At 38.7% G+C, this 18,788-nt stretch overlaps 3 protein-coding genes across 5 annotated transcripts; 1 reads left to right on the top strand and 2 right to left on the bottom strand.

The window, feature by feature from the left end:
* Positions 1 to 3,350: 3,350 nt before the first annotated feature.
* LOC106152723 (liver carboxylesterase 1-like) lies at positions 3,351 to 6,741 on the top strand. The gene is made up of 5 exons (XM_087016020.1): positions 3,351 to 3,359; positions 4,152 to 4,290; positions 4,795 to 4,963; positions 5,154 to 6,143; positions 6,401 to 6,741. The coding sequence occupies exons 1-5, from the start codon at positions 3,351 to 3,353 to the stop codon at positions 6,567 to 6,569; spliced, it is 1,476 nt and encodes a 491-aa protein (XP_086872146.1). The 3' UTR covers positions 6,570 to 6,741.
* Positions 6,742 to 6,876: 135 nt separating this feature from the next.
* On the bottom strand, positions 6,877 to 9,718 carry LOC106180297 (uncharacterized). 2 transcript variants are annotated; one of them, XM_087015550.1, is made up of 2 exons: positions 9,558 to 9,718; positions 6,877 to 9,069 (listed from the first exon to the last, which is right to left on the bottom strand). In XM_087015550.1, exons 1-2 carry the CDS (start codon positions 9,701 to 9,703, stop codon positions 8,385 to 8,387), a joined length of 831 nt encoding a protein of 276 aa, XP_086871676.1. In that variant the 5' UTR covers positions 9,704 to 9,718; the 3' UTR covers positions 6,877 to 8,384. The 2 variants fall into 2 exon arrangements, with proteins under 2 accessions (XP_086871676.1, XP_086871677.1); XM_087015551.1 differs by lacking the exon at positions 9,558 to 9,718 and adding an exon at positions 9,376 to 9,521.
* A 1,385-nt stretch (positions 9,719 to 11,103) lies between these two features.
* Positions 11,104 to 15,641, bottom strand: LOC106153089 (uncharacterized). 2 transcript variants are annotated; one of them, XM_087015552.1, is made up of 3 exons: positions 15,425 to 15,641; positions 14,342 to 14,513; positions 11,104 to 13,048 (listed from the first exon to the last, which is right to left on the bottom strand). In XM_087015552.1, exon 3 carries the CDS (start codon positions 13,045 to 13,047, stop codon positions 12,253 to 12,255), a length of 795 nt encoding a protein of 264 aa, XP_086871678.1. In that variant the 5' UTR covers position 13,048; positions 14,342 to 14,513; positions 15,425 to 15,641; the 3' UTR covers positions 11,104 to 12,252. The 2 variants fall into 2 exon arrangements, with proteins under 2 accessions (XP_086871678.1, XP_013382340.2); XM_013526886.2 differs by lacking the exon at positions 14,342 to 14,513 and having other exon boundaries at positions 15,425 to 15,640.
* Positions 15,642 to 18,788: the final 3,147 nt, after the last annotated feature.

The raw sequence follows: 18,788 nt of genomic DNA, 5'->3' as shown, positions 1-18,788 counted from the left end.
TGCATTGAAGTCACCAAGGATGAGGCATTTACCTAAAGTGTCAAATTTGGCAATATCTTTCTCTAATAGCTGAAAGATATCATCTCTTTGGCTGCTGAAAGAGCTACTTAGCGGACTAATATAAACACAGCAGATAAATAAATCTTCTTGGAAATTAAAGAATGATTTGTTAAGTTTGAGCCACATGAATTCACTATTGGAGGGCTTTAGGAAGCTGATTCCTTTTAATAGATTATTTCTGACTCCCACTGCTAAACCCCCAAATGCCTTAGGGGCCTTGGGGGATTTAGGTCTCACATTCATTTCGATATGAAACCCATCTAAGTAAATATTATCGGATTGTTTGCAGTGGGTTTCTACCAGGCAGAATATGTCCATTTGTGAGATGGCCTGAGTGAATTCAGTTAGCTCAATCTTAGAAATCTTTTCATTTCCAACCCTTGTGAAGAGCCCGTCGACATTCCAGGCTCCTATTTTCAGCTGGCTTTGATATAACGATGACATACTGATTAACACAAGCGGCAAAACAATAAGTATATATGTACACGTAAGTAGTAGACCGGAGTGATAAATGGTGATAATAAAGCATCATTAACTAGGTAGCTATATCCTTAAAAAAAAAAAAAAAAAAAAAAAAAAAAAAAAACATATATATATAACTTACCTAATTAACATAGATAAAATAGGATAGAATGATAAATAGTAAACAAAAGTACTAAAGGTAACTTAACAGAGTTATCTTAGTGTAGTTTGTGTTTTAACACTGCCTCTATTTTCCTGCGTAGGTTAGAGGCTAGAAGGCTAGTGCCTTCGTGTGACAGATGGTAGCCATCTGGAGCTAACAGGTGTTCTTGTATCATGCCTCTTCTTAAAAAGTTACCATTGTCACAATAGTGTAGGTTGGTAATGCCTGAGGCTAGGATATCGTGTCTGATTATAGCATTACAAATTTCAGTGCTAGTGTTTAAATTGCGGTCATCTGTTCTTGGAGTGCCCAGTGATACAATAACATTGGTGTCAGGGTTGGTCTTGGCATATGTGGTTGCTGTTTGTACTAGCATGTTTGCTACTGCTGCAGGGGAGTTGTTGTTAATGTCATTGGTGATTTCATGTATCACTAGTGCACTGGGCTTGTGATCCAGATTTTGTAACACGGAATCTGCCTCAGGGATTGTATAAGCTGGTGTGATATTCACTTCTTCTGCCCAGGGTACTAAGCGTTTCCCCTGAATGTGTTTAGTATGAGAGTTACCAATCACATTTACATTAACTTTGGTTGAATGTTGCAGAGTGGGTTTGTCTTTTGGTTTCTGCGAATGAGATCTTTCCGAGTTTCTAGAGTTCCTTTTTGGTGAATTTTGTTGTTTTGTGTAGGATGTAGGTTGAGGAGTATTTGAAGGGATCCTAGTGGGGCGTGCAGGAGTATGGGAGTGAGGAACGCGTTGAGAGGTGCTCGGAGCTGGCTCTGGCGTGGTGACATCTCTGTTATTCTGGGTTGTTTTGTATCCAGGTGAAGTGGCGATGACTGTGGGTCTGCGTGTGATAGCTGTGCCCTGGGTGGGAGTACGTGGAGTACCTGGAGTTCCCTTACTTGCGCTGGTATTTGATACTACATCAGAGAAGAGTATGGGTGTGGGAGTCTTAGTGTGGATATCAGGAGTGGGGAGATCTGTAGTCTGACAAACAGCTGAGCACATCTCTGGTATGCATTGTACTGAGGTGTGTGTGACAGAGACAGGCTGTTGATTATGGGCTGCAGTGAACTCAGTCCATATTCCAGTGCGTTTCAGTTCATATGTTTCTTCTTTGGCTGTTGCTAGGGCTTTTTGCGCAGTGTGTAGCTGATTGTATAAGCTGCTGATCAGAGAATCTTTTTCTTTAATGATGCTGTCTTTTCTCTCAATAAGGTCCAATTTGTTGTGAAGATTTTCAATTTTATTTAGGAGCTCGCCCTTCTCAGATTTCCATTTGTTGTGTCTTTCTCTTGCGGTTTGTTCAAGTTCCATACGAAGACGATGAAGCTGTTGTGATGAGGAATCATCTTTCTTTGGGATGCTCGTAGAGGTCTTTAGTTGACTGATCTCATTTTTGAGGTTGGTGGATAGTGATTTGAGATCATCTCTCTCCTTAGTGACATGTTCAAGATCTTTATGGATCAGACTGATTTTAAGATCACAGTTTTCTTTCAGAGTACTATGAAAGTTACTAATGAGGTTGTTCTCTAGATCACGCAGGGCTGACATGCATTTTTCCTGTATGTCAATGTGACTGTTGCTGATGTTGCTGGGCAACACTGTTGGATCTGGAACAGTCTGAGAAGAGGTAGACACTAGCATGGCCTGAGGGACTGTCTGTGTTTGTTGTGAACAGGATAACTCACATGGAATCGCAGCACTATAATGTGAATATTGTGAGGTTTGAATTCCTATGTGGTTGCTGGTGGTTGTAGTAACAGATAGGCCCTTGACAATGTCCAAATCAACATTAGTGCAAAACATGCAAGTAAATTTCCTCTGACTGTTTTTAAAGATAGAGAGTTGATACGCAGGCAGATCTGTGCATTCATAGTGTAACCAAAGTCTACAGTCAGAGCACTGAATCATATTATCGTTGTCTTGGTTGATGCACACAGGACAGGCATGAGCATGATCAAGACTATCAAACAGGTCGTTAATTTCAGTCTGAGAGTCAACGGTTACCTGTTCTGACTCCTCGGAGCACAAAGCACCCTTGAGATACTCATCTGCTGCTACACTGTTCACTTCATCAAGGTGTATACGGGTATCGGTGATGCCGCAGGATTCTAGAAAGGTTATGGCGTCACTAATATCCTCGAAACTTTTGTGACAGGCTCCTGCAAACTTATTTGTGCTTTGCTGGGCCAAGGACCACTGTAAAAATACTCCTGTGACTCTTCCTGCTGCTACTGCGTAGACTCGACTCTTTTCCTTGTTGGAATTGGAATTGGTCGGAAATTTGGCGAGAATTTTCTCAGCTACCGTTGAATCCTTTGTCTCCATTATGCAAGGAATGAACGTTGTGGGGTGGATCGATCTGTTTTGTTAATCTTTGTAACTTAGCGTAAATTGGAGGTACTCACATGTACACACGTGTACCTTAGATTCTTATAGTGTACCTGGCTTCCATTAGTCACCATTTATCCTCCGGATCAGTGATTACGCATACATAAAGCTGAGAGAAATTTAAAAAGCCACCATTACGCGATCAGCCTCGTTCTCGACATTCCATAGGTTTGTACAGAGAGGAGCATTAATGCAGTAGATTAGCAGCATGATAGAAGCATGTTTCAAATATGCTAATCAGCTCCCAAATCGAAGCAGATTTGAAGCATGTTTGCAGTATGATTGCAGTAGTTTACTGCGGTTTGCAGTATGATTGCAGTAGTCTACTGCGCTGGAGTATCTACTGCGTTTTCTTGCGGGTTGTAATCCGATCACGGGTTTTTAGAATTTATCAAGCGGCGTAATGGCGAATAAAAATTGTGCTATACTGAAGATGAAATGGTAATAGGAACAGACGGTTCCACATTAGTTCTTGGATAAAGACCAGAATTACGACATTAGGTATAGTCAAGAATTTATGTACAGTATAAAAAGCAAATTCGAATGTGCCGTTTGTTACAGCCAAACATTTAAAAATTCATGGATTTAAAGGTTTAAAAGGATTTATTCTATGCCTCATATTTTATTAAAGAATTTAAACTTATGAATTAAAAACGCTCAGTTCAAATGATTAATAGCTACGAAAACATCAACATGATACTATCCTCTCCCTATATATTTAATTAATACAACTTATTTTCTTATAAATAAAAGCTATAACCAACCATTCTTTTTATCATCAAACCCTGTTGTTCAAATTAAAAAGCAATCCAATAACGACAAGGAAGAAATAAAGGTTCTAAGAAAAATCAGTAGTTAACTTTATTATTCGATACGTAATTAAATGCAAGTGAAATTAATAATCAAAATAGTGCACAGTGTCAGAGATTTAATTGACTTTAAACCATTTGACACATTTATGTTATAAAAACATAATTTCAGTATATATTTCTGATCTTATTGTGAAATTTACCAAAATAATGTAATATTACGATTTATTATCCAAAATCTCCACTCTTCATCATGTAGATTTCGGAAGATTGCCTGACACTCAACGTTTTTGTTCCTGGATCCACAAACAGTTCCAACAATAAGGCGGTCATGGTCTGGATACACGGTGGGGGGTATACCACAGGTGGAACAGCCATATACAGTTTCAAAGAATTCGGTTAGTAAATTGGCACTGAGGACTTTAAAATAACAAATACGTCAACCTTCAAATTGGATGACAGTCATCTTACAATAACATTGCAATAGATTCTATAATCGTCATGTATTCTTGGAAAACACTAAAATGGCAGCTGAATTGAAAATGGAGCTTTCAATCTTCGTTTGCGTTTACTAATTTTTATATTAAATGAGTGCATTAATAAAATATAAATACAAATTATTAATTCACTTTATATATTTTGGTTTGTAAACTGAAGTATTCAAATGGTATGAAGAATAAGTCTAAAATAACTCTGACGAATAACTAATTTCTTTAGAAAATTTTATTTGGTAATGGAAACTACCTAATATAACCTTAAAATCTTAATTCCTTCAAAATGTAACGATAGGTCCCTTGCTTAAAGCTATAAACAATTGGGTAACATTATTTCATTACTTTCACTTTTATCAGGACCATCATTAATGAGCAAGACCACATCCTTATTCTATTTCCTATTTTCAGCGGTGACAGGTGACGTCATTGTGGTGTCTATGAACTACCGCCTGAATGTGTTTGGGTTTCTCAGCACTGGTGACGACAGCGTACCAGGGAATATAGGACTGTGGGACCAAATTGAGGCGTTGAAATGGATCAAGAAGAATATCCAGTACTTTGGAGGGGATAGTGGGAGGTATATATTCGCCGGTACAGAGTGCATGCATAAATAACGCAAATTTTGAACTAATTATATTATGAATTAATAAATACCAGCTTAGTTGTGACAGTTACTTAAGTAGTATTGATATATTGGGAAAATGAATTAAGCCGTGATATTGGTATGTATTTTTTCATATAAGTATTTTAAATTAATTTCTTTCAAGCAACTACGATGGGCTTTCAGAGTACATTGGTAGCACAGTTCTTTCTTGTAGCACTGTTTTCCAGTATTTCTATTTCTTCAGTATTTCTTTCACATCTACTGTTCAATTGTCATTGGTGTTTTACAGGGTGACGATTTTTGGCGAATCAGCAGGTGGCAGTAGCGTGGTACAGCTGGCCCTGGCGAACGCTTCTTCAGGCCTCTTCCAACGCTTCATTAGGCAAAGTGGTATCACGAACAGTAAGGTTTGGGTCGCGTCAAAAAATGCCCCAGAAATCGCTGTGAGAACTGGAAACATTGTTGGATGTCCAACGACAAATGCCATGGCCCTGGTAGACTGTCTACGCAGCATAGACGCCGAGACACTCATAGGTTCCATTGTGGGTCTTTCAAGCGCGTTCTTTCTACCTTCAATCGATGGTGTCTTGCTTACTAAACCAATATCAGAGATGTTAAAGGATCCTAGCGTATTGCAGCGTCTCCGTTCTTTTGACGTCATGACTGGATTTCTTGATGGAGACGGAGGAGTCTTTCTTTTAAATAAGTTCCTCGACGGAATTGATCCCTTTTTCGTCCGTGACACTCTGATTCCTTACTGGACAATCTCATTGCTCAACACCAGCTGTACGGAAATTATCAAGGCAATCACGGAATTGTATTACGAAAAAAACGCTACAAAATTAGAAACTGTTCGTGATTATATTGATCTGCTTACAGACATTGTTTTCACAAAATCGATGTTTGAAATAATGACGCCACATCTCTCTCAAGAAGGTCGGTCGACCTATCTCTATTACTTCACGAGAAAGCCGCTGTATGGAAATGTCATGATTGGCTCACAATCTTGGTTTCAGCGAGCAAATCACGGAGACGACCTTCATTTTATGATTGGTTCATATGAACCTTTTGTCCCCAGTGCCACTTTCACTGACGATGAGAAGTATCTGAGTAAGATGATGATGCGATATTGGTCCAATTTTGCCAAGACCGGGTAAGGCACCCCACACTGTTTATTTTGTTAACATGATTATGGCAGGGAAATTAATGAGAGAAAATAGTGAACATATATGGCGTGCTGTACATGGACAGTATTACTGTTTTATATCACTTTTAATTATAACTCCAAAAATAACGGGACAGGTCAAAATTAAAATTGTGCAAATATTACACAATTGTGCATCACGGACGTAACTCAAATAAAAATATTCATTTTCTATTGATTGACCCTAATTTGCATTTTTTTTTCAGAAATCCAAACATCCCAGAGCCTGTTCCAGCACTATGGGAGGAATACACTGTGAATGAAAAGCACTACCTTGAGTTTGGTGACGTCATAGTGGGGAAGAGGAGTGTCATTCCAGAACGCGTCAAACTTTGGACGAAAACTATTCCAAGAGCCCTTGCTCGTTGCAATTGAGTTTCAACTCAACAGGCTTTTGGATAAAACCTTTTTTCAAAGCTTAGAACATTGCTTTTTGCTTATTGAAATATGTGATTATATTGTTTCGATAATAGAACAAATTAGCCAGTATGACAAGCTTAAAGTATTCTTTAAATACGTATCAAAATACGTGCTATGAAGGGGCTTTTACTGGAGACATTCCGTTTCATTGTAACATTATTTTTAGGGGAAACCCGATTATAAGTCGTCTACAGTCTCTGCTGAGGTCATTGCCTCAGATCCTTCCATATCTTTGAAGAATTTTAGAAGGAAAACGAACCCCTTTTCACAACCATTCTCTCAGGTGCTTTATTAATATAAGATATCACAGTGCTAAACATTTCCCACCAATTTCTTTACATAAACCACAGATGTCGCCACCTACCCCTCTCTAAACAAAGGTTACACATAATGCATGAACATGTACATAGCGAGTGGATATAAATGTTGCTTGATTAAAATAATACCGATTTCTTTCTTTAAATGAATGCCATTAACAGAGAAAGTTAAAACAGACCAAAACTCGTAACTCTCAGGGAGCCAACGCCTTTTATACAAGCAATTACCCTCCAGGATACCTGTGGATTATCATCAAAGAGGACGTCTTTAAATAGTCACCAAAATTCAACTCCGGATGATTTCTTTACATCTTTAAATCTCCACTTTTCCGCATTTTTGCCGCAATAATGAGAATGTCAAATGCTTGTAAAAATGGATTATGCATGTACTCCGTAGTATGATAAATCTATTCCTGCATCTTTGGTTTTTCTGGTATAAACTATCTGCACTGTTGAAAATACTAGGTATTCTCATCTCCGTATAGTACGCCCAACACCTAATACATATACAAATCCTTGTTACAAGGCTTTGTTAATAGAAATAATTGCTTTAAAATATGCAATAAGAAAATAAACTATGAATAATATCAACAATTGTACACTGACCTAAAGTGACACGATGTACTTTACATCATTATATCTATCCTTTAATATAAAACCACGTGCATTTGTGTAAACATACATCTTATAAACATAAACGTAGCACAGAAAGATCAAATTAATACATCATTTAAAACGTTAGTAAACCTATTCTTTTTTACTCGTTCTTGCATCTCTCGAGAAGATACATAAGAGAGGAAAATAAAATGTAACAAAAATATTATATATGTTAAATAATAAAGATAAATTAAAGTAATTCGTTAAACAGTAACCGTTCATTTTATTGACATATGTTGCCCGTCTATATGAATTAAAGCTAAGTAGCCATTATACAAGCGCCCCAAGAATTTGATACCTTTACTCAGACTAACGTATAAATAACGAGGTTAAACGCCACACGGATGATAAGCTGCATGTTGATGACGTAATTTCAATCCTCATTAAGTCAAAGCATCTTGTTAATGAGATGAAGCACAATATATGTTCGTACATATACCCTGTATGTTGCGCTGCACGGATAAAAACATACAGTAAAATACTTCTAATTCATAAATATGATATGGTAAAACTAGGCATTTTGCACATAAAAATGATTTTAACAATACTCATGATAACAGTACAATATAACTTAATGTGATACCGTTATATATAGATGTATATATGAGGACTTTCTAGCCGTCCACTGCCGGTGTAACGAAACTGTGGGTCCGTGTAACAGAAAGTCTGCCATCCATTTAGTTATAATGGTTAGGGTTAGCCTGACCTAACTGGGTTAAAATCTAGGGCGATCAGGCTCACCTGTACAAGTGAATAGGAAGCGGACTCTCTGTCACGTGACATCGGATCGTGGCGACTACGGATGCCGCACCATCAAGTTTTGTGTTCTTGACGCTGTCCCTGTGGCTGGTACTCCAACCGTCTCATATTCCGCTAAAGCAAACACAAAAATTGCTGTGATCAGAGACATAACAATAGACAACACGATAAACCTCTCTGTTCGCTTGGCAAACCTTCGAGCTTTGTCCAAGTCACCGTTTAATATGCCATCGTGAAACGCCTTTGCTGTTTTCCTCGAATAACACAAGGCTGGTATACCCAGTGGGAAAAAGAGAAAGATACTTATTATTGAGAACATCTTTAAAAACTTCAGATCTTTTTCTTTGAGAGGTCTGTCTTGAAGATCTTGGGAAAGGTCCTCTCTAAGTTCTGGAGTCGTGTGTATCACTTTACGGCCATCTGGGCGCGTCTCTACCATGTCTCTTGTCATTGTGACCTCCTCTTCTCCGCCCTCTAGAGAACATACCGCCACCGCTGACGACGATACCGGCGTATTGTTAGGGTCCGAAAATCTTACTGTCCCATTTGTCGAAGTTGACGTCTGACTTTCGATTTGCAAGGTTGGATTCACTTGACTGACATCTGTGGCCGTGTCGTGGGCGTGGCCATTGCTGATCGCCCCGCCCACAACTTCATCGGTGACGGCAGGTTCCTCTGCATGGTAGACCAGTTCAAGGTCATCGCTTTCCGGTTCCAGCATACTGAAAATATAAAAATAAGGAGGTTAATTGCTAATTGCCGCTTTATATGTGACATGACGTAAGATGCACTTCTGGCACTGTGCCTTTACAAAATCACCATTCGGGAACGCATCCGAGCTAAAATGGGAAGAAGATAATTACTGTTACGTAAATTACATGCATATTTTATGAAAGGTATATCCAATGCAGATATGGACTGACATTTGAGTCATCTACCTACCTACTTATTCAATATAAGAAACCGATCAGTTACGAACATGTATTTGATGTCTATGACAGATCCTGTAATATATAGCATTGACCAACCTTACGTTATTTCTGTTATCTAGTGTCTATCTAATGTGAGTTTACATGTTCCACAAGGAAGGTCGATAACCACGACTGTGTTGACGGCTGCCAAATGGAATCTGGAAGGTAGCGAGCTCCATCAACACGTTATCTACCGGTAAAACACACCCAAACGAAACGAATTTTCTTATCCAAAATACCTGCTAGTATTCAGAGGCCAATATCTCAGCTTTCCCGTTTGTCCTTGTATCAGTCTTATGCATATCAACTTCTGCTGTAATATGTGGCTTACTAATGAGCTTTCTGTAATCACTCTATTCCAAAAATACTCTACAGTCAATGACATTCTATATAATCAAGGCACAGCTCAGACACGAAAGTGGAGGACAACCAGACAGACGTCCATATATTTGAAAACATTATTTGAATGAAAAAAACAGTATGAAGTTTTGGGGAATTTTTGTGACTTGATTAAAACGAATATTATGAAAAGGAGAATTTACCGCTCGCACGTGCAGTGCATGACCACGAGCAAGTGCAGTTAGGGAAACCTGTAGATATTACGTGCTGCCAGGCACGGTTCATTCTACCGTCATCATCAACTTATTAAGTACTAAGAATAGCAATCTCATCAGGCGAACAGGGTTTCCAACAAAGGAAATAGAGAAAATGTGACATTTTCTGTGCAAAATCACATCATAATCATGCATATGTGGTGGTCAATTTCCATCATAAAGTCCAAATTGCTATTTCCTTCGCGATTATCAAGCCAACTGAATATCGACGGAAGACCATGTGGTGCAGGTATCGACAGGGAATCTGGGAGTAACGAGTCTAATTGATTTCGTTGTAACATTTCGAATAACAACCGCGACGTTAATCAGTAATACGACTTGATTAGCACAATTTGTTTGATTTTCTAACTTAAATGTATAATTAACTAGTGACTAATGAGCACGAGCATTTTAATGCCATGGTTCCTCCAACCTCCATATCAACAGCACGAAATCAATTTCAAACGTGATGGAGCCCTAATAGCAATACTTTGAAGTAGCAACATATAAGGGAGCAACATGAAAGGGAGTTATTAGGTATAATGACAGGTGTCCCGATCGTATTTTCTTCGAAAAAAGAGAACTTTTTCTCCAACTGATGAATAATTGCTCGTCCAGTTCTTGTATTTAAATTCGATGCTTTATTCCATTTAAAATTAAAAAATTAATTTAAAAGACTAGGCAGTCCTTTGCATTTCAAAAGGAAATATCGACGTAACTAGCTAGGCAGGATATGTAGACAAAAGAAATACATGTATGACTTGGGGATATTTTAAACACGGTAGGTTTAATTTTCAGAACTGCTTTTATCGCCATACTTGGTGACCGCAGTGGGAAAAAGCGAATTGTATATTTCAGGTGCCCACAGACAAATGGAATAATTATCAAATAGTAAACAGGATACAATTGACAAGAGGCATTGAAAAACCCGATCTATCTAGTTATTATCAATAATTATAAACTTCTAAGTATTTTGCTTTTATTTTTCTTGGTAGGGCCTATAACCCAACAAGTTGGGTCAGATATTTTTGTACTGGCAGATGTCTTGTCGTCAGTGATCTATTGTCACATCTGAGAATGTCTTGTTTTCATATGAAAATCACGCACGAGAGAGAGAGAGAGAGAGAGAGAGAGAGAGTGCATTAAGTATGATGAGAATATAATATTTTTTAACGGATGACCCACTGCAAGATTTAACAAAATGTGCTTTATTACAACAACATATTATTTTAAATATTAAATCATGAAGTTTAATGACCTTCTTTATACTGCTGTCAACATAAATGTTAATATCTATAACAATGTTAAATCACCTTCGTCCCTAAGATATTAAAATAATGATTGTGCCTTTCTTGTGTCTTATTAGTGAAAAAAGCGCACATTATTTAATTCTTGATTACCGATGTCAGTACGCATACATGGATACTAAAATACTGATAAAACCATACTATATTACGTCTATATAAGAAATATAAAATATTAAAAGGACACATTCAGTGTTGCATCATTTTACCGATATATAAATAGTATAAGACAAAATATAACTTGTTCAGAATAAAAGTACCTGAAGAAAAATAAAGATAAAGATTATCTTGCCTGTCCCCGGAGTCTTCTTAAAGCTCTATGTATTCTATTTAACATGAATACAATATGAAATCAGAGATTCGTGTCATTTACACATATGCTCATCTATTATGCTACAAAATAATAGTAACGTATATCTATTCTCGTGATATGAAATAAAAAGATTAAAAATGTGTCTTGCTAGTGACTTTTTAACAAAACTGTTGTAATGCCGCATATTGGGTAGATGGGAAAACAACATTTGGGTTAAGTAATTACTTCAGGGTGAGATTCGTTCCTTAATTTGTATCACATTTCGCGCGAGAATGCCCTCCTATCTATATGAAGAGTATTGCAGAGATTTACGTATGACATGAAAAGTAAAACCTACACCTTATGCTTAAACATTAATAAATACAAAAATTGTTATCACAAAATCTGATAAAAATACACATCTTTAAAATATTGCTTTATGCGCCTTTTGTTTAATACACGCCTGTGACAAGAATTCCAGTACGTAAAGCGTAACTGGGTCACTTCAATTCCTGTTTTATTTCCGATATTTCGTTAATTTGCCCTCTATGATACCGTCTTGGTTGGCAAGTTATGACGAGTAGGAAGCACGGGTGAAATAAAAGTTCGAAGCTCGTGGTTTGTTGTAAAATACGCCCACGGTCGGCTGACATGGATGTTTTGATAAAACCTCTCTGGCCATGAATTTTGGCAATTTCTCGTCCTGGTGTCGACTACGTGTGACATTTACATTGAACAAACACGCCTATGGAAGCCGTGAATAAGAAAGATATCTATCCTGGAAACTGCCCGTTTCCCTCGTGACAGCATTCTCTGCCAGAGAGAACGCTAACACGGCCGTGAACAGAGACAGCACTATGGATAACATTATCAAACGCTCTGTGCGTTTACAAAGTTTTCTAGCCAAGTCCAAGTTTCCCCTCTCTATCCCTGCGTCAAATTCCTGTTTTGTCTTCCTGGCGTAAATAAAAGCGGCAATTCCTGTCGGAGCAAAGAGAAATATAGACACTATTGCAAACATTCGCAGGAATTTCATATCTCTTTGTTTGAGGGGCCTCTCTTGTAATTCCAATCTCAAGTCGTCCGTGAGTCCGGGAGTTGTCCGAATCACCTTTCGGCCGTCGGTTTGAGTTTGCACGACTTCATTACTCATTGTAACTTGTTCTTCTCCCTCCGAGGAGAAACTAACTGCCACGACAGAGAGCTCCGGGGAAGCAGGTATCACTTTCCGGCCGTCTGGGCGCGTCTGTACATCCTCTCCCGACGTCTCTCGCGCCTTTTCCCCGCTCTCTGAGCTGCGTGGCTTTACTGGAGAGGAATGTTGCAGTGGTTGGATCGTTGTATCTGTGGTCTGTAATATTGCACCATTCGAATCAACATCTGTGTGTGTTTCATGGTTTCGTACTTCTTGCAGTGTTGGGCTTACGGAATTGACGTCAGTGGACGTGTCAAGGGCGTGGCCATGGTATGACAGGTCGCTGACGTCAGGCTCCTCCTCGTGATAGACCAGCTCCAAGTCTTCGCTCTCTGGACTCAACATACTGTAAAAGAAAGGTTACACAGTTTGCCGTGCAATGTTTATAGGAAAGAAACTCTCTATTCTCAAGCATAAGTAAGGATCGAGTCCCACATCTCTCGCCTTATAGAGAGCTCTGCAATAAACCGTTTTACGATATAAAATATTGCATGCTCATGATTATGTGACCACTTTCACACCTGCTAAGCTTCCAAATGACGTAACTGTGGAGCTACTTGCTGTCCAATTTACGGATCAGATGCTTCCGTTTCAGAAATTCATCAAAACCTCAAAATTACTCGCACTCTTCCGTTTCCTCTGATACGTACAGCGAATTATGTGATGTGTATGTACGCAAACAACTAGTTTTAATGTTTTAACGGCGTTCACCTCCGTCACGATGTGCTGATATTTTGACGAATATTGGGATAACAGGCGGTCATCTGAGGTCTAGCGTGACCAAAATGCAAAATGACTGCTCGATACGCTTAGTTCTTTAAGTAAAGTCCGTCAGGATAATTGCAATGAACAAGCAATGACGGAAATACCCAACGACAGCTATGAACGTCCTTTTTTGTTTTGATCGTGCTCAAGGGAAATTTTTAAATAGTATTTTCACTCGTGTTTAGTGTTCAACACTGATATTTACATTTGCCCTTTAAGTACTGCATCGATCTCATCTTTTTCCAATTATTGAAAGTGAAAGGTTATAAGTAACATGCATTTATTTTACAAGCGGAGCTATGAGGGCGATGATTAAGTCACAGAATGGAAATGTCAGTTACATCTAAATGTGCTCTGCCGCAATGTACATCTTGCTCATACATGTGTCTCTTATTTACTGCCATTATTTGCTTCATCAAACTTACTAGTATGCTTTTCAGGCGCCTGTACTATAGAAATATAGGAAAAGAAGAAATATCCGCTATCTGATAAAGCAAAAATACGTCACTGAAAATGTATGCTTTGGCAGGCCTACCCAACTACCAGACTCGGCACCGAATGATCCCGAATTCACCGGTAGATCGAACCACACTACCCGTTTTCAAGGTGTGCGTCAGTACGCATTTCAGAGTATCATACCCCGGAACAAATTTTGAAATGAGATGCACTATTTTCCAACCCCGCTGAGAATCATCACTATCACATCGCGTACTAGGCAAGAGCGGTGTCGCGTCTGATACTTCGAAGCGCGTACTGATACCCACTTTAAAAACGGGTAGTGTGGTCCTACCGGTGAATTCGGGATTATTCGGTGCTGAGTCTGGTAGTTGGGTAGGCCTGTTTGGTCTAAATAACTACCAATTTATAGATGTACCTGTCCGGTGCATCCCTGCCACACAGGTCTTTTAAACTTTCGCCAAGCTTCAAAAATATATTATCACTCTTTCAGGGGTACTAATACATGTAAGAGAAGTATGACAGCTGACATAACCTTTTGTCAGCAGCCCCGCAACCAGGGAGAGGGGGGGTGGAAAGAACATCCCATTCTGAAAAGAAAAAGCGCCCTCTGGGAAAAAATTATCTAAGTACAATTAAGGAGGTTTCATGGTTAAAGGTCCACTTTTTCAGAAAAAAAGAAAAAAAATCTTTTGAAATTGCTGGCTACGGCCCTGTTTAATCACTTCGTGCTCTAATTCTAGACCGCACGCAGTGAGTATAGTTGAAACTGATGGCGAAGTTAAACTGGTCATTTGTCTTGTGCTTATGTACGAGACCTTCCATTAGATATCTACATGCACATATATATGACACCATCCGTCACAAAAAGACGATGTCATTTTTTGCAATTCATTCTGACAAAGCACCCCCCATTCAAAGTCATAGGCGACTCCAAATCCGCGTGGAAAACACCCATTATCCGCTGCACAATGTCCTTGATATATGGCTTTAAATCAAATGTCGTGTAAGGTGAATGCACATTTACAAATAGCCTATGCTATAGTAACTAGTAGATGTACCGTATATAGTCTTTTAAAACACGCCGCTCGGCTACTAGTATTTACATAGGCCTACATTCCCGTCTCTTAGTACAGTAGGGCCTACATGATGACATTAATGCAGATCTCATAAGCTGTGGATTTACACGTACTGATAACACTTATAAAATAATTACGAACCTGTCAATTCAAACGTACAGGTACTGCACATGTAGTGGGAGGCAATTCTATTTTGGCATTATATTTATTATACTTGCCCACTGTACAGCTGCAGGTTACTAGGCTATATACCACATGTAGCCTACATGTAGCACTTTTACAGTAGGCTACCAGTAATTATAAGGACTACACAGAGATACGCATAATTCTAATGCAAACAAGCAATAATGAACAGAATATGTATGCGCATTCAACATGCCTAGGATAGTTTTATAATGACCCAATTTACTAGTGCAACTCACCTGAGAGTTCAGCAGGTCGAATCAACGTTTTCCCCACTGATTTTTATCTCTGGTTGAATTATATCTTGTTAAATGAAATGAATGCAGATTAATCACATTGTGAGCATCGTTAGGACTCTCACATTTTGCTGTGGATGCCAACACAAAGCTCTACTACGTGGAGGGGACGAGTACAACTCATCCATGAAGTGAGCCGTAAGGTGAAGGTCATACAGGTGTGTATGTCAACGTTGTCACGTGACGCAGGAGACGTTCCGGTCACGTGACAGTCGCTCGGTTCACCTGTTGCATTCATTTCCTGGGTTCTTATCTAAAAGAATCCAATCGGAAAGACACTGCCTTGGTGACTTGCTTTTATATGTAGTTTGTGTCGTTAAAGAGGTGTTTTAACAAACGGCTTCTTACCGGCTTCAGTAATACGTCGGTAAAAAGGCACGCGTACGAGGGCATGCAACTGCACATTAAAACACAGGTGTCTTTTTCACTTGCAACATTTTTCCAAATATATTGAATCATCGAGATCAAGTGCATTAAGACTCTAGCACATTTGTTGGACTATAATGATATCAATTAGCTTAGTGTGGCTAAACGCAAAAAGAAGTATACCATATGCTAAAATATTAATAAACACGGACCTTAAAGCAAGGCCCTCCCAAGGCACGCTGATGATATAACTCAGGTCGATGTACTCAAGCTTAAACCAGGCACAATTAACTCTGAATTAAATCTCATCACATCAACCCCGTTATTTCATGCACTGATTGCTCATTTATCCCAACAATTATTCCATGATTATTATTGATTTACGAAGTGAAGTTTCAATTCATTGATGACAATCGACCATCAATATCACCATGTGGTTGCCATCGTGGGATTGATCCAGTTTAAACAGTCGAACTTTTGAACCTCTGTTGTGCGATGGTAAGCCAGGGGTTCGTTAGGTACCGTTCGTATAGTCGGAGACCAGCTGAACGCTGAACGGCTCGGCACTCTCTTTGGTAGTCCGGTCTTAGATTTGTAGAAGTAACAGTAGAGAATCGCACGATTAAAAAAAAAATGAGCGCATTTTAGTGAGAGTGTTGAAAAAGTATTTAGGTGCCTCGCCTCTCTCAATTTGCACGTTGAACGAAGCCTGACACCCGGTCTAAGAACGCTGCCTGCCAGTAACTTCAGTCGCAGTTGTTCTGTCTTAAGAAAAAAGGGGCCGCTAAGTTCAAAACGCGTCTGTGATAAAAAGTTCCACTTACCGATATTTATCTTCCGTTGAAGAAACAAGGGAAATTGTGGATCACATCTAATATCTGAGATGGCAGTTTTATCCCTTCTCCGTAAGAAGACAGAGTGAGTATAACGAGTTTTTTATACTATGAATGATAATAAAACATCTGATGCATGGCAATTACTGGACATGTAAGTAAGACAGAGCTTTTTTTTATTTTTGTTCTGTGTCTAACAGTTATCCACTTAATCAATAACTTTGAAAATTGTTTTCACCTTGACATTTTTAATTTATATATTTAGTTTTGGATAATCGAAATGAAATATATTGTTTTTTTTTTGGGACAGGATGTCGTTCTGGTCCCTGTATGACCTGGCGCTATCGTACTTTGCCTCAGCAGGAGCTAGAAGAATGGACACAGGACCCACTTGGAGTATGCCGCAACAGAGTGGTAAGTCTCTCTCTCTCTCTCTCTCTCTCCATGTCCTCTCTCTCTCTCTCTCTCTCTCTCTCTCTCTCTGTAAATATACATTTCAGACATGGGTGGGTGTAAAAAAGTAAAACGTGCATAGCAAATGTTAGAGCTTAAAGCCACACAAAGTAAGATTTAAAACGCGTTCGTCGGGCGATTCTTATTGAACTTAGCTAAGGTCAATTGAAGTATTTTTTGAAAAATAATAATTTAAAAATAACATGACAGATAAATGGGCTTTCAATTTAGCAAAAATAACCATATTCACCGTCCCCTTTTCAACATCGGTAGTCAACCATCTTGACACAGATCGAAAAAAGCGCAAGTCACGGCGCGAGAGTTTCTCGATACCTGAAAGTCGCGTCGATAGAAATGAATGGCGTGTTTGGAAAACATCCGCTCATGCGCGGGCTTAACTTTTTGGTTTTTATCAAAATTGTTACAGAGTTATGGTGAATGTCAAGGAAGAAACGTTAAAGGTTGGTAAATTAGGAGAAAATGTATTGCACCCCGGGATAATTCGTTAAATATAAATTTTGGTGCCATAACTCTCCTTTGTGTACCTTGAAGTTGTTTAGGGTAATGCGTATTAACAGACATCCACAGTTAATTAACATTGAAGTTAACAGTCTGATAAAAATCAGAAACCTGATTACGTTATATGAGACAGCAAGTCGCCCAGTCCGTGTCCAAACCGGTGGTGAATGACATTTAAGTGCTTGGTATGAGCTGATCCAGTCTTTTCCTTATGTAATCATAATTTTTAGAGTTTTTTTTAATGAACATTTTTATTTTACTTTAATCCACAGATCAAGGCGCTTTACGGTCCATAAACGGTTACCTGAAGTCCATACGCAATGACGACGCTTGGAATCGCGAGTCGGCAGGTCACGGACAGGTGCGCTTCCGATTTGAGGTCGACGGCACGGTCTCCCTAATACCAAAGGATCAACGCTTTGACGACATACTTGCCCAACACCTCGGCAGGTTCTTAAAGTCTTTCTACCAGAGAGCAATGGAAGGGTTCCAGTACTGTTTGATAAAGCGACCAGAGCCTACGAAATGTGAGTAATAATTCTGTTTATTAATTAAAAAAAAAATTTGTCTAGAACAGTGTCGTGATCATATGAAGTCATGGACAATACTCAACCACGAAGAATGGCTCCCAGAAATAATAGGTTTTTATTTGAAACATTGTTGTTATGGAACCCCCAAGGTTTCTGACGCTTTTTGAAAAGCATGTTGGCTGATTTTATGCGTTAATTTTTCTTTTTTGGGGGAGGGGGGGGGGGGGGCGGTGATAAAATATGGAGTTTCCTCGCATGGCGATTACATATAAATTAAATTTCTTTTTATCATTTCTCTTGAAATCTTTCAGACCACTCTTTTTATTTATTTTTATTGTCTTTTATACGTTCTGTCTTTTTTGAAAATATTGATTTAATTTCTCCTCTTTTTAAAAATTGTTTCAAATATCATCGTCATCATTTTCATTAACGATTATGCTTTTGTGTGCATTATATTTTATTTCTCCTTCATTTTCAGTTGGAAGATACGGTCTCGGCTCATAAAAAACAGTACTAGGAATTGGCAACGCGCCAAGAACATAATCGGTAATTTCATGTAGTCACATGGTGTTTGTGATAGCACAACCTGCGGTAGAGATGCACCGT

The sequence above is a fragment of the Lingula anatina genome, chromosome 6, assembly GCF_051362555.1.
Source record: "Lingula anatina isolate TDL-2025a chromosome 6, LinAna3.0, whole genome shotgun sequence".
In the NCBI taxonomy this organism is placed as follows: domain Eukaryota; kingdom Metazoa; phylum Brachiopoda; class Lingulata; order Lingulida; family Lingulidae; genus Lingula; species Lingula anatina.
This window is presented reverse-complemented; position numbering and strand designations above follow the sequence as displayed.

Excerpts from the sequence above, each read along its gene's own strand:
- LOC106153089 (XM_087015552.1), bottom strand. The coding sequence starts at position 13,047 with ATGTTGAGTCCAGAGAGCGAAGACTTGGAGCTGGTCTATCACGAGGAG.
- LOC106152723 (XM_087016020.1), top strand. Across the intron at positions 4,291-4,794 it reads ATACAGTTTCAAAGAATTCG|CGGTGACAGGTGACGTCATT; the intron begins GTTAGTAAATTG and ends TCCTATTTTCAG. Across the intron at positions 4,964-5,153 it reads TTTGGAGGGGATAGTGGGAG|CAACTACGATGGGCTTTCAG; the intron begins GTATATATTCGC and ends ATTTCTTTCAAG.
- LOC106180297 (XM_087015550.1), bottom strand. The coding sequence starts at position 9,703 with ATGTCATTGACTGTAGAGTATTTTTGGAATAGAGTGATTACAGAAAGC. Across the intron at positions 9,070-9,557 it reads TGGCCTCTGAATACTAGCAG|TATGCTGGAACCGGAAAGCG; the intron begins GTATTTTGGATA and ends TTATATTTTCAG.